General features: G+C 48.0%; 1 protein-coding gene across 2 annotated transcripts in view; it reads left to right on the top strand.

Moving 5' to 3' along the window:
• The window catches only part of PAMR1 (peptidase domain containing associated with muscle regeneration 1), an 85,530-nt gene that overhangs the window by 55,074 nt on the left and 6,499 nt on the right, over positions 1-23,957 (top strand). For both annotated transcript variants that reach the window (XM_075325282.1, XM_075325284.1), the window contains exons 5-9: positions 5,461-5,678; positions 8,753-8,860; positions 15,536-15,748; positions 21,746-21,812; positions 22,041-22,282. In XM_075325282.1, the coding sequence (XP_075181397.1) occupies positions 5,461-5,678; positions 8,753-8,860; positions 15,536-15,748; positions 21,746-21,812; positions 22,041-22,282 (848 nt within the window). The remainder of the gene's footprint in view (positions 1-5,460; positions 5,679-8,752; positions 8,861-15,535; positions 15,749-21,745; positions 21,813-22,040; positions 22,283-23,957) is intronic.

Here is a 23,957-nt window from a genome sequence, read left to right as displayed (position 1 = left end):
CCTATGGGGAGCAGCAGGACGGGGGACTCTACCTATAGGGAGCAGCAGGACGGAGGACTCTACCTATGGGGAGCAGCAGGACGCCGGACTCTACCTATAGGGAGCAGCAGGACGCCGGACTCTACCTATAGGGAGCAGCAGGACGGAGGACTCTACCTATGGGGAGCAGCAGGACGCCGGACTCTACCTATAGGGAGCAGCAGGACGCCGGACTCTACCTATGGGGAGCAGCAGGACGCCGGACTCTACCTATAGGGAGCAGCAGGACGGAGGACTCTACCTATGGGGAGCAGCAGGACGGGGGACTCTACCTATAGGGAGCAGCAGGACGGCGGACTCTACCTATAGGGAGCAGCGGGACGGAGGACTCTACCTATAGGGAGCAGCGGGACGGAGGACTCTACCTATGGGGAACAGCGGAACGGAGGACTCTACCTATGGGGAGCAGCGGGACGGAGGACTCTACCTATGGGGAGCAGCGGGACGGGGGACTCTACCTATGGGGAGCAGCGGGACGAAGGACTCTACTTATGGGGAGCAGCGGGACGGAGGACTCTACCTATGGGGAGCAGCGGGACGGGGGACTCTACCTATGGGGAGCAGCGGGACGGAGGACTCTACCTATGGGGAACAGCGGGACGGGGGACTCTACCTATGGGGAGCAGCGGGACGGAGGACTCTACCTATGGGGAGCAGCGGGACGGAGGACTCTATTTATGGGGAGCAGCGCGACGGAGGACTCTACCTATAGGGAGCAGCGGGACGGAGGACTCTACCTATGGGGAGCAGCGGGACGGAGGACTCTACCTATGGGGAGCAGCGGGACGGAGGACTCTACCTATAGGGAGCAGCGGGACGGAGGACTCTACCTATGGGGAGCAGCGGGACGGAGGACTCTACCTATGGGGAGCAGCGGGACGGGGGACTCTACCTATAGGGAGCAGCGGGACGGAGGACTCTACCTATAGGGAGCAGCGGGACAGAGGACTCTACCTATGGGGAGCAGCGGGACGGGGGACTCTACCTATAGGGGAGCAGCAGGACGGAGGACTCTACCTATAGGGAGCAGCAGGACGCCGGACTCTACCTATGGGGAGCAGCAGGACGGAGGACTCTACCTATAGGGAGCAGCGGGACGGAGGACTCTACCTATGGGGAGCAGCGGGACGCCGGACTCTACCTATGGGGAGCAGCGGGACGCCGGACTCTACCTTTAGGGAGCAGCGAGACGGAGGACTCTACCTATAGGGAGCAGCAGGACGGAGGACTCTACCTATAGGGAGCAGCAGGACGGAGGACTCTACCTATAGGGAGCAGCAGGACGGAGGACTCTACCTATAGGGAGCAGCAGGACGGAGGACTCTACCTATGGGGAGCAGCGGGACGCCGGACTCTACCTATAGGGAGCAGCGGGACGCCGGACTCTACCTATAGGCAGCAGCGGGACGGCGGACTCTACCTATAGGGAGCAGCGGGACGGCGGACTCTACCTATAGGGAGCAGCGGGACGGCGGACTCTACCTATGGGGAGCAGCGGGACGGCGGACTCTACCTATGGGGAGCAGCGGGACGGCGGACTCTACCTATAGGGAGCAGCAGGACGGCGGACTCTACCTATAGGGAGCAGCTGGACGGCGGACTCTACCTATAGGGAGCAGCGGGACGCCGGACTCTACCTATAGGGAGCAGCGGGACGCCGGACTCTACCTATAGGGAGCAGCGGGACGCCGGACTCTACCTATAGGGAGCAGCAGGACGGAGGACTCTACCTATGGGGAGCAGCGGGACGCCGGACTCTACCTATAGGCAGCAGCGGGACGGCGGACTCTACCTATAGGGAGCAGCGGGACGGCGGACTCTACCTATAGGGAGCAGCGGGACGGCGGACTCTACCTATAGGGAGCAGCGGGACGCCGGACTCTACCTATAGGGAGCAGCGGGACGCCGGACTCTACCTATAGGGAGCAGCAGGACGGAGGACTCTACCTATGGGGAGCAGCGGGACGCCGGACTCTACCTATAGGGGAGCAGCAGGACGGAGGACTCTACCTATGGGGGGCAGCAGGACGGGGGACTCTACCTATAGGGGAGCAGCAGGACGGGGGACTCTACCTATGGGGAGCAGCGGGACAGCGGACTCTACCTATGGGGAACAGCGGGACGGGGGACTCTACCTATAGGGAGCAGCGGTACGGGGGACTCTACCTATAGGGAGCAGCAGGACGCCGGACTCTACCTATAGGGAGCAGCGGGACGCCGGACTCTACCTATAGGGAGCAGCAGGACGGAGGACTCTACCTATGGGGAGCAGCGGGACGCCGGACTCTACCTATAGGGGAGCAGCAGGACGGAGGACTCTACCTATGGGGGGCAGCAGGACGGGGGACTCTACCTATAGGGGAGCAGCAGGACGGGGGACTCTACCTATGGGGAGCAGCGGGACAGCGGACTCTACCTATGGGGAACAGCGGGACGGGGGACTCTACCTATAGGGAGCAGCGGTACGGGGGACTCTACCTATAGGGAGCAGCAGGACGCCGGACTCTACCTATGGGGAGCAGCAGGACGCCGGACTCTACCTATAGGGAGCAGCGGTACGGGGGACTCTACCTATAGGGAGCAGCAGGACGCTGGACTCTACCTATGGAGGAGCATTAGCACGGCGGACTCTGTATGCAGATTTTGGTGCAGATTTCTAAAAAAAAAAAGCATAAAAAAAATGCACCGTGTGCACATAGCCTAAAGGGAGCTGCATTTTCATATGTGTAGTCACGCCAGATCATGAGTGGCCGGGAGCCGTCTATAGATTTAGGCCCATTGTGTATGAATTACTTTTACCACTAGATGGCGCTTGCAGCACTGTAATGTGTGTGATGCTCCCTGGGGACAGCGCTCCTTGTGGCCCGGCATGGTATTGCAAGTCATTATTGCAATCACCTGAAGGGTTATCATGATGCTATAATCCTCCATCAATATACAGATCCCCACAGATGAGATTTCCCGGTGCGGTCGGCCCCTCAGAGCAGCAGAGCGCGGCTGCGGCCCCTCATCACGGCTCTTCTTGCTGCACTGTCCTGGCCGCCGTCCTACTGCCATTAATTACACATCTCCCAAGTAGCTGCGCATAGTGTGAATGGTGACCAGTATGAATTATTGAGCGTCCTGCCCCCGCTGAATCCTCTCCTTATATGTGACACCCGGGTAAAGATTAATAACGTTCCGAGATGAGACGCGGAGATATGAGCAATGAATCCACAATCAGGTCCGGGCCGCACTGACGGGAGATCACTGACATTAAGACTCAATATTGGTAATGAAATTCAGAGCCTTACCCAGCGATACGCAGCCTCAGCACGTCTCCCAAGATCCCGGGTTTATTCTTAATCTTTCTGTGTCTGCTGGGTGCATACAAAAGTGAACAGATACACGAAGAGTTAAAGACTCCGCTCTCCAACTGACAACCAAAAAAACTCCCAATAAAGCTGCTCTGCGTATACTGGAGTATTATATATATTTATGTGTCAACTGTATGCAGTAAGGTCCCCAGCTCCCCCTGGTGGTGGCAGAGAAAAGACATAAATCATTCACCTCATCTATCTATCCCTCTATCTATCTATCCAACCATCCATCCATTCATCATTCTATCCATCCATCTCTCTTTACATCTATCCATCCATCATCCATCTATCCCTATATCAATCTATCTAATCTGTCTGTCCTATCCATCCATCCATCCATCATCCATCTATCCCTATATCAATCTATCTAATCTGTCTGTCCTATCCATCCATCCATCCTTCTATCCATCATCTCTCTATCCATTCATCCAATCCATCCATCCATCTACCTATGCATCCATCCATCCATCCATCCATCCATCTACCTATGCATCCATCCATCCATCCATCTACCTATGCATCCATCCATCCATCCATCCATCTACCTATGCATCCATCCATCCATCCATCTACCTATGCATCCATCCATCCATCCATCTACCTATGCATCCATCCATCCATCCATCCATCTACCTATGCATCCATCCATCCATCCATCTACCTATGCATCCATCCATCCATCCATCCATCTACCTATGCATCCATCCATCCATCCATCTACCTATGCATCCATCCATCCATCTATCCATCTACCTATGCATCCATCCATCCATCCTTCTATCCATCATCTCTCCATCCATCCATCCATCCATCCATCCATCCATCCATCCATCCATCCATCCCCTCCTTTAGGGAGTGACAGATTCAAGTCTGCCCTTTGACACCGTTACAGATGGAGGCCATCCTTGAGTATCTCTGGATTTGACATCAATCTAATATGTACGGAGACGTCTTTACTTTTGTACGAGTGCAGATCTGAAGGGCAGGAAGGATCGGCCATGTTGGATTTCAGCATGCCTGATCCTTAAGGGGGCTTTACACGGTAGCGAGATCGCTAGCAATTTGTAGCGATAGGGAGCGTGATAGTACCCGCCCCCGTCGCGCATGCGATTGTTTGTGATTGCTGCCGTAGCGAACATTATCGCTACGGCAGCGTCACACGCACTTACCTGGTCGGCGTCGTCGCTGTGACTGCCGAACAATCCCTTCTTCAAGGGGGAGGGACGTTCGGCATCACAGCAACGTCACCAAGCGGCCGGCCAATCAAAGCGGAGGGGCGGAGATGAGCGGGACGTAACATCCCGCCCACCTCCTTCCTTCCGCATTGTGGCCGGCGGCAGGTAAGGAGACGTTCCTCGCTGCTGCGGTGTCACACATAGCGATGTGTGCTGCTGCAGGAGCGATGAACCACCTGGATAAACAACCATTACCGATTTTTGGTTTTGGGACGACCTCTCCATGGTGAACGATTTTCACCATTTTTGAGGTCGCTTAAGGTCGCTGGTCAGTGTCACACGCTGCGATATCGTTAATGACGCCGGATGTGCATCACTAACAACGTGACCCCGGCGACCAAACATTAACGATATCGTAGCGTGTAAAGCCCCCTTTAGTCACTGCCAGTCTGGGGTATTGCAGCTTAGACAGTTATCTTGTGTTTTTTACTTTTACACATTATAAGCCTCGAGTAACTACTCTTTCTTAAGGGTACTTTACACGCTGCGACATCGCTAGCGATCTAGAATTTCACATCGCTAATGAGATCGCTAGTGATGTCGCAGCGTGTAAAGTACCCTTTAAAGGGGTTGTCCAGCAATTAAAAAATGGCTACTTTGATAAACAGCAGCACTCCCACCTGCAGGTTGTGTCCATGTTGCACGCCGACTCCTTTGAAGTGAACGTGGCTGAGGTGTAATAACCAGACACAACCTGTGGACTGGCGTGGCGCTATTTTTGGAGGAAAGAGGCTATGTTTTTCTAATCCTGGACATCCCCTTTAAATATATGGCTGCCTATAATTTTGCATATACCGATTGTGGATGACCCTGACTCTCTATTCCAGGTTTGCGATGATCAGTATGGAGTTTGACTACATGTGTCAGTACGATTACGTGGAAGTGCGAGACGGTGACAACGTTGATGCTAAAATCATCAAGCGCTTCTGCGGGAACGAGCGGCCGCTGGCGATCCGCAGCTCCGGGAACGCTCTGCACCTCCTCTTCAGATCTGATGGGTCCAAAAACTTCGATGGATTTTATGCCACCTTTAAAGAAGTTACTGGTAGAAGTTTGACTTTTTTTCCATACATATGTCTCCCCCTCCCCTATGAGGGCTTAAAGGGATTTTCCATCTCAGATAATGTTTTGTTAAAAGTAGCCTTTATACTGGGTGGTCCAAAAGTAGGTGGGCAGTATGTGTAATAGGGTTATCAAACATGGTGTAAAGTGACACTGACTCAGTTGCCCTTAGCAACCAATCAGATTCCACCTTTCATTCTTCACAGACTCTTTGGTAAATGAAAGGTGGAATCTGATTGGTTGCTAAGGGCGACTGAGTCAGTTTCACTTTACACCATGTTTGATAACCCTACTACACATACTGTCCACCTACTTTTGGACCACCCTGTATAATCGTAAATCACAGATCTCCCAGTTTTGTGATCTACAGCGATCAGCTGTGATCTACTAGTAAACTGGGCCGCAAGTCCTTAATTTCCCTGCAGCGCCCCCCAGAGGAGAAATGAAGTATTACATAGAATTTATTGAAATCAGCGGTGTATCCATAAGACGATGTGATGAGTATTGAAGAGGGACCCCCCCTCCATAACTCAAAATGTAAATATGGGTTATAAATGGTAACGTCATTATCACAGCATAAGAAATGTGCGAATGAATCATCGGGAAGTGCGAACGTCAGTGTGAAGCTGGAAATATAGACGGCACGAGCCCAGATCAGTCTGCATTTATTAGAAAAAAGCAGCAAATTCTCATCTACACTGACAAGCAAAAGGGTAACAATGTTCTGATCCTTTGCATTTCAGATTCCATATCTCACCATCCTCTACAGCTTTGAGCATGGGACGACCTTCATTTTATAGACAATCATCTTGGCTATCTCATACATAAATGTGACTTGTAGCTTTTTAGCATACGATTAGTTATGAAGATTCTTGTCAGGTCACTACATTGTTACTGTTTTGCTCTTTTTCTTGTCATATACTACAAATCACAACCTGTTCTCACGTTCCCTAATAGCTCAGTGTGTTAATAGGTTGATTCCCAAGTATACACCAACACTGGGAACATGGAGAAGAGACCTGACCAGTATACACCAACACTGGGAACGTGAAGAGACCTGACCAGTATACACCAACACTGGGAACGTGGAGAAGAGACCTGACCAGTATACACCAACACTGGGAACGTGGAGAAGAAACCTGACCAGTATACACCAACACTGGAAATGTGGAGAAGAGACCTGACCAGTATACACCAACACTGGAACGTGGAGAAGAGACCTGACCAGTATATACCAACACTGGGAACGTATAAAAGAGACCTGACCAGTATACACCAACACTGGGAACGTGGAGAAGAGACCTGACCAGTATACACCAACACTGGGAACGTGGAGAAGAGACCTGACCAGTATACACCAACACTGTAAACGTGGAGAAATAACCTGACCGGTATACACCAACACTGGGAACGTGGAGAAGAGACCAGACCAGTATACACCAATACTGGAAACTTGCAGAAGAGACCTGACCAGTATACACCAACACTGGGAACATGGAGAAGAGACCTGACCAGTATACACCAACACTGGGAACGTGGAGAAGAGACCTGACCAGTATACACCAACACTGGGAACGTGGAGAAGAGACCAGACCAGTATACACCAATACTGGAAACTTGCAGAAGAGACCTGACCAGTATACACCAACACTGGGAACATGGAGAAGAGACCTGACCAGTATACACCAACACTGGGAACATGGAGAAGAGACCTGACCAGTATACACCAACACTGGGAACGTGGAGAAGAGACCAGACCAGTATACACCAACACTGGGAACGTGGAGAAGAGACCTGACCAGTATACACCAACACTGGGAATGTGGAGAAGAGACCTGACCAGTATACACCAACACTGGGAACGTGGAGAAGAGACCTGACCAGTATACACCAACACTGGGAACGTGGAGAAGAGACCTGACCAGTATACACCAACACTGGGAACGTGGAGAAGAGACCTGACCAGTATACACCAACACTGGGAACGTGGAGAAGAGACCTGACCAGTATACACCAACACTGGGAACGTGGAGAAGAGACCAGACCAGTATACACCAACACTGGGAACGTGTAGAAGAGACCTGACCAGTATACACCAACACTGGGAACATGGAGAAGAGACCTGACCAGTATACACCAACACTGGGAACGTGGAGAAGAGACCAGACCAGTATACACCAACACTGGGAACATGGAGAAGTGACCTGACCAGTATAGACCAACACTGGGAACGTGGAGAAGAGACCTGACCAGTATACACCAACACTGGGAACATGGAGAAGAGACCTGACCAGTATACACCAACACTGGGAACGTGGAGAAGAGACCTGACCAGTATACACCAACACTGGTGACATGTAGAAGAGACCTGACCGGTATACACCAACACTGGGAACGTGGAGAAGAGATCCGCCCAGTATACACCAACACTGGGATCGTGGAGAAGAGACCCGACCAGTATACACCAACACTGGAACATGGAGAAGAGACCTGGGAGCAGATTTCGGTGGAGACATGCTTGTATCTGATAGAGAGCCCAGAAGGATTCAGGAGGGTAAAAGCCAAAGGAGATTTACAAAATGCTAACTAATAATTAAAATTTAGATTTTTAGGAGCAAAACAGTAACGTGAGAACAGGTTGTGATTTGTAGTATATGACAAGAAAAAGAGCAAAACAGTAACAATGTAGTGACCTGACAAGAATCTTCATAACTAATCATATGCTAAATAGCTGTAAGTCACATTTATGTATGAGATAGCTAAGATGATTGTCTATAAGATGAAGGTCGTCTCATGTTCAGAGCTGTAGTGGATGGTGAAATATGGAGCCTGAAAGACAAAAGTGCAAAACATTGTTACCCTTTTGCTTGTCAGTGTAGATATGATTATCACTGTTGGCCGTATTTTGTATGCAGCTGCCATGCAGAATAATGTGACTGTGGTGGGATCAGACCATGTGATATTTGTCGTCTAAACACTGAGCAAACCCTTCCCCAGATCTCAGCGTCCTCGATCCGGTGAGATAGGTGATTGATTGCCCCTATTCTGTGTTCTCAGGCTGCTCGTCTTCTCCATGTTTTCACGATGGGACGTGCATTGTGGAGAATACCGGATCCTATAAGTGCGCCTGTCTGGCGGGGTATACAGGAAGACATTGTGAAAATGGTGAGTACCGGGTACTGCAGACGCCCCCAGGAGGGGTCGGACTGGGAGTCACACCTCTCTGCTCATGGAAAAAACTGTTCATCTGTATGGGAAGATTGCACCATAACCAAAGAGTAGGAAAAGGATCTGGAGATAAAATCCAAAAAAGATTGATCCTACTTACCCCATACCCCCAGATGTCATCTGTCGGGAGACCCCCATACACATTAGATGGTGGGTCGGTTCCAGGAAAATCGATGGTTTCATCATTCACCCGTGATCTCATGTGTATGGGGGCTACATATCTGCCAATACAATAATCTGCCGGCTTTAGAGGTAGCACACTGGCATTGAGCACCATTACACAGTATTAGAAGTTAATCATCACATTTTTGGTGGAGGACGGAGGGAGGTGTACCGTCCCCGGGCGAGCAGCCGGGCTGCTGCCGCCGCTCGAATCCGCGGTGGCTCGAGGGGTCTCTGGACCCGGGGGTCGCGCGGCCACTCGATTAAAAGGAAGGGGGAGATATGTACAGGTGGATTTTGGAAAGTTCGTGACGCCACCCACAGTGCGTGGTAATGTGAGGGACCACCACTGCCGCTGGGGAGCCCGGTGACGATGGTGCGGCAGCCTGATGTTTAACCCCTCTGTGGGTAGGGGGTTTGTGTCCCGGGGCCCGTTGGTGTAGGATGGTGTTCGGGTGCCGTCGGGGAGATAGGTGCAGAGGTTTTCAAGGTACTCACTCAGTCCCATAATAATCACACCGACAGCTTGTAAACCAAAGTTCTGAGCACCGCTGTAGTCAACGGAGAGTACGCTTGGATCCGTGCCCCTGATGTTGTTGTTGGTCTGTGGCCCTATCTCTGGCACGTTAGTCTCAATTGGACCCGTTGGTATGAAACTCTTCGGGTCCCGCTCACCCGTGTGGCTAACAGAGCGAGCTTGCTCTCAGGGTTCACGCGTAGGATTTCTTTGGACTGTAGTGGGAAAGTCCTATCCCATCGGTGCGCTAGTACCCCGATTTTGGAGCGGGTTGGGGATGACACTTGAAGTCTTCAGCCCCGTCGGGTAAATTACCGGAACGCGTGAAGCTACCTTCCGGTCTTGGGTCCACGTACCCCGTCGTGCCCTGGCCCCTGCCCGGTGATAGCTCAAAGCCGCCGGCAGCCCTCCTCGGCAGTCCGTGCCCCTTGATACTATTCCAGCTCCTACCAGGCACAGACCACTGTCTGCCACCTAGTACACAGGAGCTCTCCTCCTCTCCACTCAACTCACTCCACTCCACTCTACTGACTCGACTGAACTCAACTGAACTGACACTGTCCTCACTTTCTCCTCACCAACCCCCATGTGGACGGCCCTATTCCCTTCAGGCCCCCCAATGGTGTGTCTGGTAGGTTCAAGTGGGAAGTGTTCCTAGGATTTTGATTGACAAGCTGTTAACAACACCACAGGACAGGGATCCGTTAACCAAGGAGAGTGGATACTGTGCAGAAGGGCAGATTGCCCAATACCCTGTGACGACCTGATAGGCCAGGGCGTCACAGAGGTCTCTCCAACACGAGGCATAGCGGGGTCCGTCTCCCCCACCCTCTGCCGCTGAGACCCCATTATGTATTCTGTAGGGCCGCTCGCTCCTGTAGGTGATTGATGGCAGCTGTCACAGCGAATATACTGAAGATCCCTGATTATCGGGGACGGACGGTCACTGTGATTAGGGAGATTGATGGCACCAGAGGTGGATGGAAAGTCATCTACACTGGGCATGCTGGGACATGTAGTTCCTCCACAAGTTCTCAGTATATTTAGATGAGAAGGAAATGGATAAATCTGATTAATCTCAGATTATAATTTGCCCTACATGAGATTATTTTCACACCTGACCCACGACTCATATATGAAGGCCTCTTTACCACCACGAGGAACAGGGAATAAACTATAAAAAATAATCCAGTTCAGATAGAAAATGTCATTATTATCAATTAGGGACACCCTTGAGGCTAATTTTTTACTTAAAGGGGTTTTCTAGCACTTAGATTTTAATGGGGGTCCCGTTCACTTCAAAGTGAGCTGAGCTGCAGTACTGAAAATGACCACTATGCAGTGTATGGCGCTGTGCTGTGTCGGCTGAGTACACTGTGTGCAATCTACAAACAGCAGGTGATCTGATACTGATATCCTATCCATCGATATTTAAGCACTGGACAACCCCTTTAATTCATGTATTTTTGGATATAAAGTATTTTTGCAATTAGGTTTCATTAGACATTTTGGATAATTTAGCATATGCATCCTTTGTGTATAAGACAGAATGAGTCACCAAGGAATCCATCAGTGAGCTCGTTCTGAGTCTTGCCTTATCTATCTGAGAAAATTAACCATATCAAAGATGAGCTTTGATGTGGTCAGAGAGATCCTCTGCACTGTGTACAACAGACATTGACTGAGTCCCCAGTGAATCCATCAGTGAGCTCATTCTGAGTCTTGCCTTATCCATCTGATATCAAGGGTGAGCTTTGATGTGGTCATATGTCAGGCGAAGGGAGGTGAGTTCCAGACCCTAACGTCAGACGAGCTCACTGACAGATTCACGGTTAGCTCATTCGGCAGTTTGTTATGCACTGTGATACATAGAGGCTGCAGAAGCCAAACAGTGTAAAACGTATAAGGACACAGAACTGAATATAAGGCTGCTTTCACATCAGCGGATTTTTCACTGGTCGTCAAAAAAGCGCAAAAAGCATGTGACTGGATCCTGTGGATTGAATGTTGAACGCATGCAACTGCCATTGTTATTTTAGCGGATCCTTCTACATGCGATTTGAGAAGGGAGGAAGGGAGGGAGGAAGGGAGGGAGGTAGGGAGGGAAAGAAGGAAGGGAAGAAGGAAAGAAGGAAGGGATGGAGGGAAAGGAACGTAGGGAAGGAAGGGAGGGAAGGAAAGAAAGCAAGGAAGGGAGGGAAGGCAGGAAGGAAGGGAGGGAGGGAGGGAAAGCAAGGAAGAAAGGAAGGGAGGGAAGGCAGAAAGGAAGGGAGGGAAGGCAGAAAGGAAGGGAGGGAAGGCAGAAAGGAAGGGAGGGAAGGCAGAAAGGAAGGGAGGGAAGGCAGAAAGGAAGGGAGGGAAGGCAGAAAGGAAGGGAGGGAAGGCAGAAAGGAAGGGAGGGAAGGCAGAAAGGAAGGGAGGGAAGGCAGAAAGGAAGGGAGGGAAGGCAGGAAGGGAGGGAGGGAGGGAAAGCAAGGAAGAAAGGAAGGGAGGGAAGGCAGAAAGGAAGGGAGGGAAGGCAGAAAGGAATGAAGGAAGGGAGGGAAGGCAGAAAGGAATGAAGGAAGGAAGGAAGGGAGGTAGGGAAGGATGGAAGGAAGGGAAGAAGGGAGGGAAGGAAGGAAGGATGTGAGGGAGGGAAGGAAGGAAGGAAGGGAGGGAAGGAAGGGAGGGAGAGAAGGAAGGAAGGGAAGGAGGGAGGAAAGGAAGCAAGGAAGGGAGGGAGGGAAGGAAGCAAGCTTTATGGGCATGCTCAGTACAGAAAACAGGATCCTGTCTCGCAGGATCCGGCATCCATTGAAGTACACTGCAGGTACCGCCGCACTCTAACAGATCCATTGACATGCAGTATTTTGCCCGAGGACAAAATCGCAACAAGTAGCATTTTTGAAACAAGGTAAAAAAAACGCATAATAACGGATCCGGTATGTGACGCATGCAAACGCATCTTACCGCGATTCTATTGAAAATGCATTGAAATGACAACGCATTTGTCAAGGATCCAGTCAGATGCGGTTTGCGATTTTTTTTTGCCGTCAGGCAAAAAAACGCTGATGTGCAAGCAGCCTAATCTGTAACTATTCCTATAGTCATTCAGTGATGTCCCTATATACGGTATCAGCACTGAGCGGACAATATCAGAAACTTGCCTGTCAATTTATGGAAACATTTCCAATAGGAACAACAGAGGGACATCATGAAAATTGAGCTTTAAGAGCAGATGATCCAGAAACGGACGTGTCGGGAGCTGTGATGGGTCTTGTCCTCTGTGATTTCCTTCCTTTTGCGAGCCGCAGTAGACGGAGCTCGCTGATTGACTTCTCGGAGGATGGATGAGGACAGGGAGGAATGTGCGCCTCGTTGTTAATGATCAGAACATGAACATTTCGCGGACATTTCCTTCATTAATCCCGCCGTGCAGACGCTCGCTGTCACTCTCTTCCTCGCTCATTATAATTGAATTTTTGATGTGCACATTTTTGTCGCCGCTCATTTTTGCTCCTGTAGATCACAGCGGTTTCACCCGAAAATTAACCTGAAATATTTTTTTGTCACTGGGAGTTTAATGGCGGCGTCTGGCAGAGTCTGGGGGATTTTAGAAAATAACCTGCGCTCGATAATATTCCTATTATCTGAGACCATAGAACCGGAAAAGGAATAATTACCATCATATCTGTGTGTGACAGATGTAATAATGGGGGAACCGCTAGGCCCAGATTATTCTGTAAAGTCTAGACACCCTGTAAATGATGTAGGTACAGATAGTACTGTCTCCCTTTCTCTATTGTAAATTATTTCAACACAAATAGCAATACCTCTCTATTTCTTTCTCCCTATTAAACACTTATGTGTAGATAGTACTGCCTTCTTGTCTCTAATGTAAATAATTATGAGACAGATAATAATACTTCTCTGTTTCTCCCTTTTAAACACTTATGTGTAGATAGTACTGCCTCCTTGTATCTAATGAAAATCATTATGGGACAGATAGTAATACTTCTCTCTTTCTCTCTGTAAATTATATAGGTACAGATTGTACTGCTTACTTGCTTCCCTGTGTAAATTATGGGGGTACAGATAGTACTTCTCTGTTTCTCCCTGTAAATTATATAGGTACAGATAGTACTGCCTCCTTGTTTCCTTGTGAAAATTATGTGGGTACAGAAGTGCTTCTTCTCCGTTTCTACCTGTAAGTTATATAGGTACAGATTGCATTGCCTCCTTGCTCCCTGGGTAAATTATGTGGGTACAGATAGTGCTTCTTCTCTTTTTCTCTCTGTAAATTATATAGGTACAGATTGTACTGCTTTCTTGCTTCCCTGTGTAAATTATTTGGGTACAGATAGTACTTCTTCTATGTTTCTCCCTGTAAGTCATAGGTACAGATTGTACTGATACCTTGCTTCCCTGTGAAAATTATCTGGGTACAGATAGTACTTCTTCTCTGTTTCTCCCTGTAAGTTATATAGGTACAGATTGTACTGCTTTCTTGCTTTCCTGTGTAAATTATGTGGGTTCAGATAGTACTTCTTCTCTGTTTCTCCCTGTAAGTTATATAGGTACAGATTGTACTGCTTTCTTGCTTTCCTGTGTAAATTATGTGGGTTCAGATAGTACTTCTTCTCTGTTTCTCCCTGTAAGTTATATAGGTACAGATTGTACTGCTTACTTGCTTCCCTGTGTAAATTATGTGGGTACAGATAGTGCTTCTTCTCTGTTTCTTCCTGTAAGTTATATAGGTACAGATTATACTACCTCCTTGTCTCCCTATGAAATTTATGTGGGTACAGATAGTGCTTCTTGTCTGTTTCTCCCTGTAAGTTATATAGATACAGATTGTACTACCTCCTTGCTTCCTTGTGTAAATTATGTGGGTACAGATAGTGCTTCTTCTCTGTTTCTCCCTGTAACTTATATAGGTACAGATTTTACTGCTTTCTTGCTTCCCTGTGTAAATTATTTGGGTACAGATAGTACTTCTTCTATGTTTCTCCCTGTAAGTCATAGGTACAGATTGTACTGATACCTTGCTTCCCTGTGAAAATTATCTGGGTACAGATAGTACTTCTTCTCTGTTTCTCCCTGTAAGTTATATAGGTACAGATTGTACTGCTTTCTTGCTTTCCTGTGTAAATTATGTGGGTTCAGATAGTACTTCTTCTCTGTTTCTCCCTGTAAGTTATATAGGTACAGATTGTACTGCTTTCTTGCTTTCCTGTGTAAATTATGTGGGTTCAGATAGTACTTCTTCTCTGTTTCTCCCTGTAAGTTATATAGGTACAGATTGTACTGCTTACTTGCTTCCCTGTGTAAATTATGTGGGTACAGATAGTGCTTCTTCTCTGTTTCTTCCTGTAAGTTATATAGGTACAGATTATACTACCTCCTTGTCTCCCTATGAAATTTATGTGGGTACAGATAGTGCTTCTTGTCTGTTTCTCCCTGTAAGTTATATAGATACAGATTGTACTACCTCCTTGCTTCCTTGTGTAAATTATGTGGGTACAGATAGTGCTTCTTCTCTGTTTCTCCCTGTAACTTATATAGGTACAGATTTTACTGCTTTCTTGCTTCCCTGTGTAAATTATTTGGGTACAGATAGTGCTTCTTCTCTGTTTCTTTTTGTAAGTTATATAGATACAGATTGTACTACCTCCTTGCTTCCCTGTGTAAATGATGTGGGTACAGATAGTACTTCTCTGTTTCTCTCTGTAAGTTATATAGGTACAGCTAGCACTGCCTTCTTGCCTTTGTATATACAGTGTAAGCTACACGTCTTTAGCTATGTGGAGAATCCTTTCAATTCTTTCCCTATAAAGGACCCAGTAAGAAAATGATGGCCACTTTCCCAATTCTTATCCCCCCCAGAAATTGCTGCTGTACAACACAACTTTTAGTTTTTTTATTCCCTATGTGTTGATTTCTGCTTTCAGTTATAGAGGAGAAGAGCTGCCCGGACCCGGGACCACCACTGAACGGATATAAGACCTTATCTGAGCAGGGGGGCTTCACCTATGGGAATCAGGTCAAGATAGGATCCACCATCCACTACTTCTGTAACAACTCCCATGTCCTCAGTGGAAGCCAGGAACGGAAATGTCTGGAAACCGGTCAATGGTCTGGGAAGCAGCCGGTCTGCATTAAAGGTAAAGAGCTTAGAATTTAAATCCCGCCTCTTCTATCTACATAGAATCTCATCAGCACCAACTGCCATCTCCTATCTCCGTAATGGGAAAGTCTTCACTGAACACAGATTTCATCTCAGAATTGAGGATTTTGATAATGACTGATCAATTCTGGCAGAGAAGGAAGCAAATCTGTCTGATAACATCTATTACAAAGTTGCTTATTTTTATCTGAATTATTGATTTATGAAATAAAAATTACAATGACGGTTACACTTTAAAATAATAGCTTAGATTATTGATCTGTAAAATGCCTCAATCTGCAGCCGCCAGAAGGACAAGGGACGAAATAAGCACTGACACTCCTCAACGCATGCTGTATCTGTATCATATTGTATCAGTGGCCATTTACGTATATATATATATATATATATATAGCTGAACATTCCATATATACGGTGAAGCCCCCAATTTCATAGATGATGGGGACCTGCACAGGGATAAAGACAAAGAAGTGGACAGAGGCCTCGGGGAGTCGGGAGCGTGATGGCGTGCCGCAGCTTCATCTTTGTAATCCAGATCCCTATGAGAGATCAGATTCCAGCACGCAGCGGGTTAACTCCGTTGGCGCTCTCCGGGTGTTCTCTGGTCCCTTTATCCGGATTACACGTGTACAGTTAGATAAATTGGAAGTGGATATTTTCTGTGTAATTCCATTTTCATTTCTGGGTAATGGCTAAATATAATTTGAAAAAAATATGTTTAAAGAGCGACTCCGACCCCGTAATAACAATAATGATACAATCCTGAGTGAAGCGGGGAAGAAATATGAAAAAAATAAAATCTGTTTTGCTAAAACGTCCAGAAACTCTTTAATCGGCATTCTGTCAGCACTATAGGAGCTGGAACATCCCATTCTGCTCATTCCCAGCATGCATTGCTCCTAGCATTGTCCAATGCCTTATTTGTTCTGAATGGAAATCCGGCCTTTCTGTGTTCAGTTTGGCTGACAACAAAGCAAGATCTATCCCCAGTTCCTGCAGAGAGACAAATATATGCCCCTGCTTCCCCTTAAGAGACAAAGATTTCCTGTAGAAAGACAAATATTCATCAATTTCCTATTGAGATACCTAGATCTACCTCCACTTCCTGTGTAGAGATACGTAGACTTGCCCCTGCTTATACTAGAGACAAAACCCACCCCCTAGTGGTGGCTGCAGACAGGATCTTATCATGTATCTATGTATACAGGGAGCTCCCCCTAGTGGTGACTGCAGACAGAATCTTATCATATATCTCTGTATACAGGGAGCTCCCCCTAGTGGTGACTGCAGACAGGATCTTATCATGTATCTATGTATACAGGGAGCTCCCCCTAGTGGTGGCTGCAGACAGGATCTTATCATGTATCTCTGTATATAGGGAGCTCCCCCTAGTGGTGGCTGCAGACAGGATCTTATCATGTATCTCTGTATACAGGGAGCTCCCCCTAGTGGTGACTGCAGACAGGATCTTATCATGTATCTATGTATACAGGGAGCTCCCCCTAGTGGAGACTGCAGACAGAATCTTATCATGTATCTCTGTATACAGGGAGCTCCCCCTAGTGGAGACTGCAGACAGAATCTTATCATGTATCTCTGTATACAGGGAGCTCCCCCTAGTGGTGGCTGCAGACAGGATCTTATCATGTATCTCTGTATATAGGGAGCTCCCCCTAGTGGTGACTGCAGACAGGATCTTATCATGTATCTCTGTATACAGGAAGCTCCCCCTAGTGGTGGCTGCAGACAGGATCTTATCATGTATCTCTGTATACAGGGAGCTCCCCCTAGTGGTGACTGCAGACAGGATCTTATCATGTATCTATGTATACAGGGAGCTCCCCCTAGTGGTGGCTGCAGACAGGATCTTATCATGTATCTCTGTATACAGGGAGCTTCCCCTAGTGGTGGCTGCAGACAGGATCTTACCATGTATCTCTGTATACAGGGAGCTCCCCCTAGTGGTGGCTGCAGACAGGATCTTATCATGTATCTCTGTATATAGGGAGCTCCCCCTAGTGGTGACTGCAGACAGGATCTTATCATGTATCTCTGTATACAGGGAGCTCCCCCTAGTGGTGGCTGCAGACAGAATCTTATCATGTATCTCTGTATACAGAGAGCTCCCCCTAGTGGTGGCTGCAGACAGAATCTTATCATGTATCTCTGTATACAGAGAGCTCCCCCTAGTGGAGGCTGCAGACAGTAGCTTATCATGTATCTCTGTATACAGGGAGCTCCCCCTAGTGGTGGCTGCAGACAGGATCTTATCATGTATCTCTGTATACAGGAAGCTCCCCCTAGTGGTGGCTGCAGACAGGATCTTATCATGTATCTCTGTATACAGGGAGCTCCCCCTAGTGGTGGCTGCAGACAGGATCTTATCATGTATCTCTGTATACAGGGAGTTCCCCCTAGTGGTGGCTGCAGACAGGATCTTATCATGTATCTCTGTATACAGGGAGCTCCCCCTAGTGGTGGCTGCAGACAGGATCTTATCATGTATCTCTGTATAAAGGGAGCTCCCCCTAGTGGTGGCTGCAGACAGGATCTTATCACGTATCTTTATATACAGGGAGCTCCGCTGCAGACAGAATCTTATCATGTATCTCTGTATACAGGGAGCTCCCCCTACTGGAGGCTGCAGACAGGATGTTATCATGTATCTCCGTATACAAGGAGCTCCCCCTAGTGGTGGCTGCAGACAGGATGTTATCATGTATCTCCGTATACAAGGAGCTCCCTCTAGTGGTGGCTGCAGACAGGATCTTATCATGTATCTCTGTATATAGGGAGCTCCCCCTAGTGGTGGCTGCAGACAGGATCTTATCATGTATCTCTGTATATAGGGAGCTCCCCCTAGTGGTGGCTGCAGACAGGATCTTATCATGTATCTCTGTATACAGGAAGATCCCCCTAGTGGTGACTGCAGACAGGATCTTATCATGTATCTCTGTATACAGGGAGCTCCCCCTAGTGGTGACTGCAGACAGGATCTTATCATGTATCTCTGTATACAGGGAGCTTCCCCTAGTGGTGGCTGCAGACAGGATCTTATCATGTATCTCTGTATACAGGAAGCTCCCCCTAGTGGTGGCTGCAGACAGGATCTTATCATGTATCTCTGTATATAGGGAGCTCCCCCTAGTGGTGACTGCAGACAGGATCTTATCATGTATCTCTGTATACAGGGAGCTTCCCCTAGTGGTGGCTGCAGACAGGATCTTATCATGTATCTCTGTATACAGGAAGCTCCCCCTAGTGGTGGCTGCAGACAGGATCTTACCATGTATCTCTGTATATAGGGAGCTCCCCCTAGTGGTGGCTGCAGACAGGATCTCATCACGTATCTTTATATACAGGGAGCTCCGCTGCAGACAGAATCTTATCATGTATCTCTGTATACAGGGAGCTTCCCCTAGTGGTGGCTGCAGACAGGATCTTATCATGTATCTCTGTATACAGGGAGCTCCCCCTAGTGGTGGCTGCAGACAGGATCTTATCATGTATCTCTGTATAAAGGGAGCTCCCCCTAGTGGTGGCTGGAGACAGGATCTTATCATGTATCTCTGTATACAGGGAGCTCCCTGTTGTGATGGCTGCAGACAGAATCTTATTATGTATCTCTGTATACAGGAAGCTCCCCCTAGTGGTGGCTGCAGACAGGATCTTACCATGTATCTCTGTATATAGGGAGCTCCCCCTAGTGGTGGCTGCAGACAGGATCTTATCACGTATCTTTATATACAGGGAGCTCCGCTGCAGACAGAATCTTATCATGTATCTCTGTATACAGGGAGCTTCCCCTAGTGGTGGCTGCAGACAGGATCTTATCATGTATCTCTGTATACAGGGAGCTCCCCCTAGTGGTGGCTGCAGACAGGATCTTATCATGTATCTCTGTATACAGGGAGCTCCCCCTAGTGGTGACTGCAGACAGGATCTTATCATGTATCTCTGTATACAGGGAGCTCCCCCTAGTGGTGACTGCAGACAGGATCTTATCATGTATCTCTGTATACAGGGAGCTCCCACTAGTGGTGACTCCAGACAGGATCTTATCATGTATCTCTGTATACAGGGAGCTCCCCCTAGTGGTGACTGCAGACAGGATCTTATCATGTATCTCTGTATACAGGGAGCTCCCCCTAGTGGTGGCTGCAGACAGGATGTTATCATGTATCTCTGTATAAAGGGAGCTCCCCCTAGTGGTGACTGCAGACAGGATCTTATCATGTATCTCTGTATACAGGGAGCTCCCCCTAGTGGTGACTGCAGACAGGATCTTATCATGTATCTCTGTATACAGGGAGCTCCCCCTAGTGGTGACTGCAGACAGGATCTTATCATGTATCTCTGTATACAGGGAGCTTCCCCTAGTGGTGACTGCAGACAGGATCTTGTCATGTATCTCTGTATACAGGGAGCTCCCCCTAGTGGTGGCTGCAGAGAGGATCTTATCATGTATCTATGTATACAGGGAGCTCCCCCTAGTGGTGGCTGCAGACAGGATCTTATCATGTATCTCTGTATACAGGGAGCTCCCCCTAGTGGTGACTGCAGACAGGATCTTGTCATGTATCTCTGTATACAGGGAGCTTCCCCTAGTGGTGGCTGCAGACAGGATCTTGTCATGTATCTCTGTATACAGGGAGCTCCCTGTTGTGATGGCTGCAGACAGGATCTTATCATGTATCTCTGTATACAGGGAGCTTCCCCTAGTGGTGACTGCAGACAGGATCTTATCATGTATCTCTGTATACAGGGAGCTTCCCCTAGTGGTGACTGCAGACAGGATCTTGTCATGTATCTCTGTATACAGGGAGCTCCCTGTTGTGATGGCTGCAGACAGAATCTTATTATGTATCTCCGTATAGAAGGAGCTCCCCCTAGTGGTGGCTGCAGACAGGATCTTATCATGTATCTCTGTATACAGGGAGCTCCCCCTAGTGGTGACTGCAGACAGGATCTTATCATGTATCTCTGTATACAGGAAGCTCCCCCTACTGGAGGCTGCAGATAGGATGTTATCATGTATCTCCGTATACAAGGAGCTCCCCCTAGTGGTGGCTGCAGACAGGATGTTATCATGTATCTCTGTATACAGGGAGCTCCCCCTAGTGGTGGCTGCAGACAGGATCTTATCATGTATCTCTGTACACAGGGAGCTCCCCCTAGTGGTGACTGCAGACAGGATCTTATCATGTATCTCTGTATACAGGGAGCTCCCCCTAGTGGTGGCTGCAGACAGGATGTTATCATGTATCTCTGTATACAGGGAGCTCCCCCTAGTGGTGGCTGCAGACAGGATCTTATCATGTATCTCTGTATACAGGGAGCTCCCCCTAGTGGTGACTGCAGACAGGATCTTATCATGTATCTCTGTATACAGGGAGCTCCCCCTAGTGGTGACTGCAGACAGGATCTTATCATGTATCTCTGTATACAGGGAGCTCCCCCTAGTGGTGGCTGCAGACAGGATGTTATCATGTATCTCTGTATACAGGGAGCTCCCCCTAGTGGAGGCTGCAGACAGGATCTTATCATGTATCTCTGTATACAGGGAGCTCCCCCTAGTGGTGGCTGCAGACAGGATGTTATCATGTATCTCTGTATACAGGGAGCTCCCCCTACTGGAGGCTGCAGACAGGATGTTATCATGTATCTCTGTATACAGGGAGCCCCCCTCTAGTGGTGACTGCAGACAGGATCTTATCATGTATCTCTGTATACAGGGAGCCCCCCTCTAGTGGTGACTGCAGACAGGATCTTATCATGTATCTCTGTATACAGGAAGCTCCCCCTACTGGAGGCTGCAGACAGGATGTTATCATGTATCTCCGTATACAAGGAGCTCCCCCTAGTGGTGGCTGCAGACAACCATAATTTACTGTGTTTTGGGAACCATACTCCTCATGTATTTTACAGTTGTAGATCACCAGTAAATCAGAATTTCTTCTTTTTACCTTTTTAGCTTGTCGGGAGCCCAAGATTCCTGATCTAGTGCGTCCTAAAGTGCTGCCCTCGCAGGTTCAGTCACGGTAAGATGATGCACGCCCTGACCCTGCCCGGAGGGTGGGAGGGTAACAGGGGAAGGTGTTAAATGGGTGAAATTGACTGGGTAATTTTATAGTTGGGAGATAAGCGGCTACTAGAGACGCTTCTCTCCAAGTGATGGGCCAGGCTGGTTGATTATGGAGGTAAGTTAATCCTGACCCGCTAGCTCATAGCTTGTTGGCCCTGATTATATTTCCTTCCGTTCTTTTTAGGGAGACCCCTCTTCACCAGCTTTACTCCTCATCATCGTCATCATTCACCAAGGAGAAGAATGACATCTACCCCACAAAAAAGCCGGCACTGCCCCCGGGAGAGCTTCCCACAGGATACCAGCACCTTCACACACAGATACAGTACGAGTGTGCGTCTCACTTCTACCGGCGCACGGGAAGCAGCAGAAGGACCTGCCTGAAAACCGGGAAGTGGAGCGGGCGAGCGCCATCCTGCACCCCCAGTAAGTTCCAGTATAGGCCACAGCATTGATATCCAACTTCTAGCTTTCCAAGTGTTGCAGACCCATCACTTTTGGCATGCTTGGACAAGCGCTGGCGGATAGTTGTAAATTTGCAAGAGCTGGAAAGGGATAGTTTGGAAATGAATGGATTGCAGTATGTTTCACAATCGTACACCATGAAAAGTAAATGATAAAATTCTGTGTCTGCAGCCGCCACTAGGGGGAGCTCATTGCATAGGGAACTAATTGAACCTATGTAGTGGGCTCCCTCTAGTGGTGACTGAAGATTGGCACTGATGTATTAATAGATTTGATCTTTTGACTTTGGTTATTATATTTTTTTGTGACCTGCTCAGCACTTAAGCTTGTCAATCTAACATGGGCAATGCTTTGTTGAGTTTTTTAAGGATCTCTTCACAAGGGTATGTTGGGGATGGACAATCCTTAGCACATTACAGGCCCAAAGTAGATGAGAAGTGTTCAAACTCCTTTCAAAAAATTAGCATAGAGTCTGACTGCATGGAAATTGACCTGTACTGACGCAGTTTGCGGCAAATGTTCCCCATCGAGTTCAATGGATGAATAAAAAATACAAAACAAACCTGATATTGCATCAAATCCCATCAAAATCCGCAATTCCACAAGAAAAGTGATATGATCCTGAGAGAAGGGCTCTGGAATATCCCAAAAGGATGGAGCAATGACTACACTTGTCACACACAGCATTACTTACTTTTCCCAATTGGAGAAAAAAACAACAAAAATAAACACATGAAAAATTCAGATCTATCAAAATATAGGTTTATTAACGCAAAAGATAAACACAGCAACAAAATAAAAAATTAAAAAGCAAAAATTTCCACTTTTCATTGCTGCATGTCCCACAAATAAAAAAAAAATGCAATAAAAAATTGATCCTATATACCTCAAAAAGGTTATCAATGAAGAAGAAAAAAAAAAGCCATGAGGCAACGTCATCAATAGTCTAGGAAAATGGTGGCACAAACTACATTTTTATTTTTTTCAGAATATTTCTAAGGCCCCCTTCACACGTCCGTGAAAAAACACACACGCATTACGTCCGTTTTTCGGGTCCGTTTTCCGTTTTTGTGTCCTTTTTTTGTGTCCGTGTGCCATCTGTGTGAATGCCGTATGCTAGCCGTGTGTGCGTGTTGGTTGTCAGTTTATGTGTGAGAGAAATAACTGACATGTGTATGTGTTGTCCGTGTGAATTTATGCGTGTTTGTGATGCACAATATCGTAGATACATACCCGCTGACAGCAGACAGAGTCGCGCGTAGAGAATGAACTGGGGTGAACTTCACCCGACTTCATTGTCATACCGCGGCTCTGTCTGTGCCGCATCCTGATTAGCGGTCACCCGTGAAGGACTCACCGGTGACCGCTAATCCCCAGAGTGACTGAATGGAGTACCCCTCTCTCATACTCACCGTTCCCCGATCAACGGCGCGGCGCTGCATGGCTGTTCTCTAAACGCCGGCGGCTTTTCCTCTTTTGAAAAAGCCGGCCGCTTATTAAACAATCTCGTATTCCCTGCTTTCCCCACCCACCGGCGCCTATGATTGGTTGAAGTTTGACACGCCCCCACGCTGATTGACAGCTGTCTCACTGCAACCAATCACAGCCGCCGGGGGCGGGACTATACTGTGCAGTT

The sequence above is a fragment of the Anomaloglossus baeobatrachus genome, chromosome 10, assembly GCF_048569485.1.
Source record: "Anomaloglossus baeobatrachus isolate aAnoBae1 chromosome 10, aAnoBae1.hap1, whole genome shotgun sequence".
NCBI classification, from domain to species: domain Eukaryota; kingdom Metazoa; phylum Chordata; class Amphibia; order Anura; family Aromobatidae; genus Anomaloglossus; species Anomaloglossus baeobatrachus.
The sequence above is the reverse complement of the archived record's forward strand: the minus strand, read 5'-3'. Positions and strand labels throughout refer to the sequence as shown.